Source organism: Abrus precatorius, unplaced genomic scaffold (genome assembly GCF_003935025.1).
Source record: "Abrus precatorius isolate BTA unplaced genomic scaffold, Abrus_2018 Scaffold3, whole genome shotgun sequence".
NCBI lineage: Eukaryota > Viridiplantae > Streptophyta > Magnoliopsida > Fabales > Fabaceae > Abrus > Abrus precatorius.
This window is the reverse complement of record NW_020874373.1, coordinates 16,366,189-16,371,981: the sequence shown is the minus strand read 5'-3', so window position 1 is coordinate 16,371,981 and position 5,793 is coordinate 16,366,189. Positions and strand designations below refer to the sequence as shown.

The window sequence follows — 5,793 nt, the reverse complement described above, 5'->3', positions numbered from 1 at the left end:
CTCTCACCTTTACGACTTGTTATTTTCCTCCATTAATGGAGGCTTAGATTTCCATCTAATTCAAGGATTAAAAGGGACGTGACACTCTTGAGGATTGGTCTCACATTGGCATAAATTCAATAACAAATTCGGTTTTATCTCTTCCTTATTTTCTCCTTTTGCTAATTATATTTTTGAATTGAAGTTAATCGTTTGGATTGATGATTATGCATCTGGTTGATTACGTATTATTCGATTGATGCATATAATTCAGTTTTAAGGAACATGAATTAGATTTTTAGGTTTGAAAACTACGATTAACGACATTGGTAAATTAAATTGGCACAATTCAATTAGGTTCTAGAGTTTTATGAACTTTAAGTGATTATGTGTTAATCGAATGCATGAAGGTTTTTGTGTGAATGCTGAGTTTGAATTGAGGTTTCATTCAGATTCATTGTTAATTACCGAATTGCTTGTTGATATATTCTCTTAAAAATCCGGTGATAGAGTAGTCATTGTTCTTCTTAATTCTTAGATTGGAATTTCAATTTCTGTTCACTCTTCATCCTAATTATAATTAGTTATGTTTTCTTTTCTTTTATAAACAAATCTCCCATCTTATATACTCTCTAAATAGATTAATTCGTCCTTGTGATTCTTTGAGAAACGACTCTAGTTGCTTACCTCGTACTATAGTAATTAGGTGTATTTTGACCCGTGTGCGATCCCAGTTTGAAGAGGTGATGCACGTAGCTACTTTGGTTTCATAGTAGACAGTCCAGGGCAGACCAAAGTGATCACTCTGATTCCAAAATTAACACTCCAGAGAAGGCCAAAGTCACCTAGTCTTGCGTGTAGCTACTATGAACCCATAGTAGACACTCTAGAGAGGGTAAATAGCATGGTGACCTGCTCGTAACTACTATGAAACCATAGTAGCTACTATGGGAGTACTGCATCACTATGAAACCATAATAACTACTATGGATGATGACCACTTCACTATAAATGGATTTTTGGAAATTAGGGTTAGGAAATTTTTACAGAACCTTTTCTTTTAGATTTTTTAGGGTTTTAGGATACTTTTGGGAGAGCCTAGGTCGGCCTTAGGTGACAGCCAAGGATCCAACCTAAGATTTGATTTTCATTTTCTTCTTACTTCTCTTTAATTTTTACATTGATGTTGTTGATTTCTCTTAACTTTTACTTTGTGATTGTGAGATCCATCCTCATGGAGGGCTAAACTTTTTTGTAATCCTTAGTGAGTTCATATGAATTCTTGAATTCCTTAGTTTTTGAATGCTAATACAAATCCTTTTCTTTCATGAATATCTTCTTCCTAATCTCTTGAATTGAGTTAATTGTTTAATAAGGGGGGACATTACTTAATTAACCCTAATTAATTTTAATGAGATTCTAAACTTGAATTACTTAATTATGGGTTTATTTCTAAGGTTGCGTAATCTTGGGATAAGAGATTAGAGTCCATTGAATTGCTTAATTTGTATGGAAACCTAAGGTTGATTTTTGCTTGTTTAATTAACCTAATTCTGGGAAGGGAGGAAGAGTATTAAATCTTGAGAGGAATAAGGATAGAGTCTACATGAATGAACTAGGGGTTATTATATTTTATTAATTGAACTTTGCAATTTAATTTTCTGCTTAAGTAGATCGAACTTGAAATCACAAAACCTCCCTTTCTACTTGCTTTCTAAATACATTGCACACTACATGTTTGATATTTGGTTACTCATCCAATGATTCATGAGAGACGATAGGGGTTAGCACCCTAGTATTACATTAATTTCTGTTTATATTTTGATGAGGATTCGCAACAAATCTTTCGATCATCACTTATCTCGCCTAAGTGAGATTATCTTGAAATAAGGTGTTTCTAGACACTTAGTCTCACTTGAGCGAGATTTCTCTCAGTATTACATTAATTTCTATTTATATTTTGATGAGAATTCACGACAAATCTTTCGATCATCACTTATCTCGCCTAAGCGAGATTATCTTGAAATAAGGTGTTTCTGAACGCTTAGTCTCACTTGAGCGAGATTTTCTACACCACTTCTTCTAAGATTCTCTATTATTCACTCCTAAACACATCCTAATACTATTTAACCTTAAATGAAACATTATTTTTTTGAATAATGAAAAAGAGGGTGTTATAATATTGTCACATTTTTAGGAATTTCGTCCCTGAAATTCATTGATTCAGAAAGAGATGAGGGTAGGCTTCCTTCATTTTGTCCTCGGGTTGCCAAGTGGTATCTCCTTCATCATTTGCACTCCACATCACTTTCATCAAAGATATCTCTTTGTCCCTTAACTGCTTGACTAGACGATCGACAATCTTCACCAGAAATACATCATAAGAGAGATTTTCTCGAACTTAGACAGGATCAAGTTTGATAAAATGAGATGGATCTGGGATGTATTTTCTGAGTTAAGACACATGAAATACAGGATGCAAATTTGATAGATTTGAAGGTAATGCAATTTGATATGCTAAAGGACCAATTCTACTTAAGATTTCGAATGGTCCAATAAATTTGGGAGATAGTTTTTGGGATTTTAAAGCCCTACCAACTCCAGTAATGGGCGAAACTCTCAACAACACATGATCTCCCACTTGAAATTCTAAAGGTTTCCTCTTGCCATTATAGTAATTCTTTTGTCTGTCTTAAGAAACTTTAATTTTCTCCCTAATCATCTTGATCTAATCATTCTACTTTTGAACTAAGTCAGGTGCATACAGAACTGTCTCTTCAAACTCGTACCAATATAACGGTGTTCTCCATTTCCTTTCATATAAAGCCTCATACAGTGTCATCCCGATGCTATCATGATAGCTATTCTTATAAGTAAACTCCACCAAGGGTAGACACTCCTCCTAAGTTCCTTATTGCTTCATCACACAAGCTTGCAACAAATGTTCAAAGGTTTGGATGGTTCGCTTTGTTTATCCATCAATTTGAGGATGATATGCTGAACTAAGTTTCAACTTAGTTCCCAACGATCCTTGCAAGCTCTCCCAAAATTTAGAAGTAAATCTATCTCTATCAGACATTATGCTTGAAGGCACTCCATGTAGCCTAACTATATCTTTGATATACAGCTCTGCTAACCTCTCCATTTTGTACTTCATGTTGACTGAAAGAAAATGATCAGTCTTGGTCAGTCTGTCTATAATCACCCATATGACATCATGATTCTGCTTGGTCTTTAGCAAACTAGATATGAAATCCATGAAAGAAAATGCTAAAGACCTGTCAATAACCTGTCAATCTTAAGAAACTTCAAACTTTCGTCGGAGTAGTAGGTCTTGACCATTGAGACACTGCTTCAACCTTAGCTGAGTCAACCATGATTCCTTCACTTGATACTACATGTCCCAGAAATTGTATTTGTGATAACCACGATTCACATTTTGAAAAGTTCGCATATTACTGTCTCTCGCTTAGAATCTGTAATACAATCTTCAAATGTTCGGCATGCTCCTCATGGTTGTTTAAGTATATCAGAATATTGTCTATGAATACCACAACAAACTGATCCAAATATTTATGAAAGATTCAATTCATATAATTCATGAATATGGCTGGAGCGTTAGCCACACCAAATGGTATAACAAAGTACTCGTAATGTTTGTAACGAGTTCTGAATGCGGTCTTTGGGATATCCTCATTCTTCGCTCAAATCTGATGGTAACCAGATCGCAGATCAATCTTTGAGAATATCGAGGCTCCTTGCAGTTGATCCATCAAGTCATCTATTTTGGGAAGAGGGTACTTGTTCTTAATCGTCACTTTGCTTAATTGGCGATAATCCATGCACATTCTCATGCTTCCATCCTTCTTCTTTGCTAAAAGTATAGGAGCTCCCCATGGCGATACGCTTGGCCTCACAAATTGTTTTTCCAACAGATTCTCAACTTGCTTTTCACTTTGGCCAACTCCATTAGCAACATCCGATAAGGTACAATGGAGACTAGGCTTACTCCTGGTATAAGGTCGATCGTAAACTCAATCTCCCTCTTTAGTGGTAGTTCGGTTACATCCTTCGGAAAAATTTCTAAGAATTCATTCACCACCAATATATGCTCTGCCTTCACACTTCTTTCTACCTCAGTAGAAAATAGTATCATAAAGGCTTTGACATTGACCATGTTCCTTGAGTCATCCTCACATAGGAGCCTAGGAGTTCTCGGTACACTATCACCGAATATTAGTGTTTTTTCTTTATAATCAAGAAAGACATGATTGGATGACAACCATTTCATTCCCAATACAACATCCAACTGAGAAAGGGGTAGACAAATCAAATCTACCAAGAAATTTCTACCATGAATTATCACAGAACAACCCAAACATGCATGCAAAGTCACCACAGGTTGATTTATAGGAGTAGATACTACGATAGTATATGGCAAGGAAGAAACAAATATTTCAAGACAACTCACATAGTCTAAAGAGACAAAAGAATGGGTAGCACCAGAGTCGAATAGAACATCTACAAGCTTATCTTTCAGAATGCATTTACCTCTGATAAGATCATCAGATTTTGCTACTTCAGAACTAGTCATGGCAAACACCTTGCCTTACACATTGGACTGTGATCCCGCAATACCCTTAAATGTTGGCTTGTTACTTCCACTGACACTTCCACTCCTCTGGCTGCAAACCAACAAGCACTAGTCTGATGCCCTATCTTTCCATAGTGACCACATGCAACAGTTGACTGTGAGCAGTTTTGGATCATGTGAGGCCCCCCACAATGAAAACACTTCAATGGTTCCTAACCTACTAGCTTGAGATTGAGCTTGGCCTGAATAGGGTCTCCTCTGAAATCTTGAGGGCCTTCTATCTTACCTCACTGGTCCCCCAATTCTGTTGTCTACAGACTTTCCTTTTGAGTTTGCTTCATAGACCCAGCATTTACTTACCAACGTCAGAAGGTCCATCACTTGGAATACACTCACCGCAGTGAGAATATCAACTCTTAGCACATTTTCGAATTGGGCGCATAGATCCTCCACACCACCTTCATGCTGAAAGGGGGGCCAATATTTCATTAACTCATTAAATTTGGCCACATATTCTCCTACAGACATGTCCCCTTATTTCAGCTCGAGAAACTCTCTTGCTTTTTGCTTTTGTAAGTCTTTTGGAAAGTAGTTTCTCAAAAAGAAAATCTTGAACGCCTCCCAAGATATATACCCATCTTTTTGAGGCAAGATTTGGCTGGTGAACCTCCACCAGTTTTCAGCTTCTCCATTTAGCATGTAGGTGGCATAACCCACCTTGTGCTCTTCACGGCAACCTATAGCACTAAAAATCTTCTTGATGTCCACGATACACCTCTAGCTCCTTCAGGATCAAATTTTCCCTCAAACCTTCGAGGGTTGTGTTTTGTAAAAGACGAAAATCCTTGATACTCTGTCGGCTTAGCGTTCTAATTCTGTACTAGAGCTTTTAGTACTTGAGTCATACGGTTCAAAATTTCATTTGTGACTCCCACGGGTCTACTTCTACCAGCCATGATTCTATACTCAAAATCACACATTTTCATAAACACAACACAACTATTTTTTAGTAACAAGATAGAGCTCTCCTTACCTTAAAAGACAAGTTTGGTGATGAGAAGGTGAGAAAAGGATGGTTCACGGACCAAGGTAGTTCTACACCTTGTAGAAAAAATTTTCTTTAAGTAAAGAGGAAACTGAGAAGATAGGAGTGAAAATGAGGAGTTCGAATTTTGAAATACTTACTCATGATTCCGTAGAGTTGGAGTTTGAGCTCGGAT

The 5,793-nt window shown here is 36.7% G+C and overlaps 1 protein-coding gene across 1 annotated transcript; it reads right to left on the bottom strand.

Moving 5' to 3' along the window:
- Positions 1 to 3,892: 3,892 nt before the first annotated feature.
- LOC113862252 lies at positions 3,893 to 4,573 on the bottom strand. Its single transcript, XM_027495347.1, has one exon. The coding sequence runs from the start codon at positions 4,571 to 4,573 to the stop codon at positions 3,893 to 3,895; it is 681 nt and encodes a 226-aa protein (XP_027351148.1).
- Positions 4,574 to 5,793: the final 1,220 nt, after the last annotated feature.

Coding starts and splice junctions, on each gene's coding strand:
- LOC113862252 (XM_027495347.1), bottom strand. CDS start 4,573: ATGACTAGTTCTGAAGTAGCAAAATCTGATGATCTTATCAGAGGTAAA.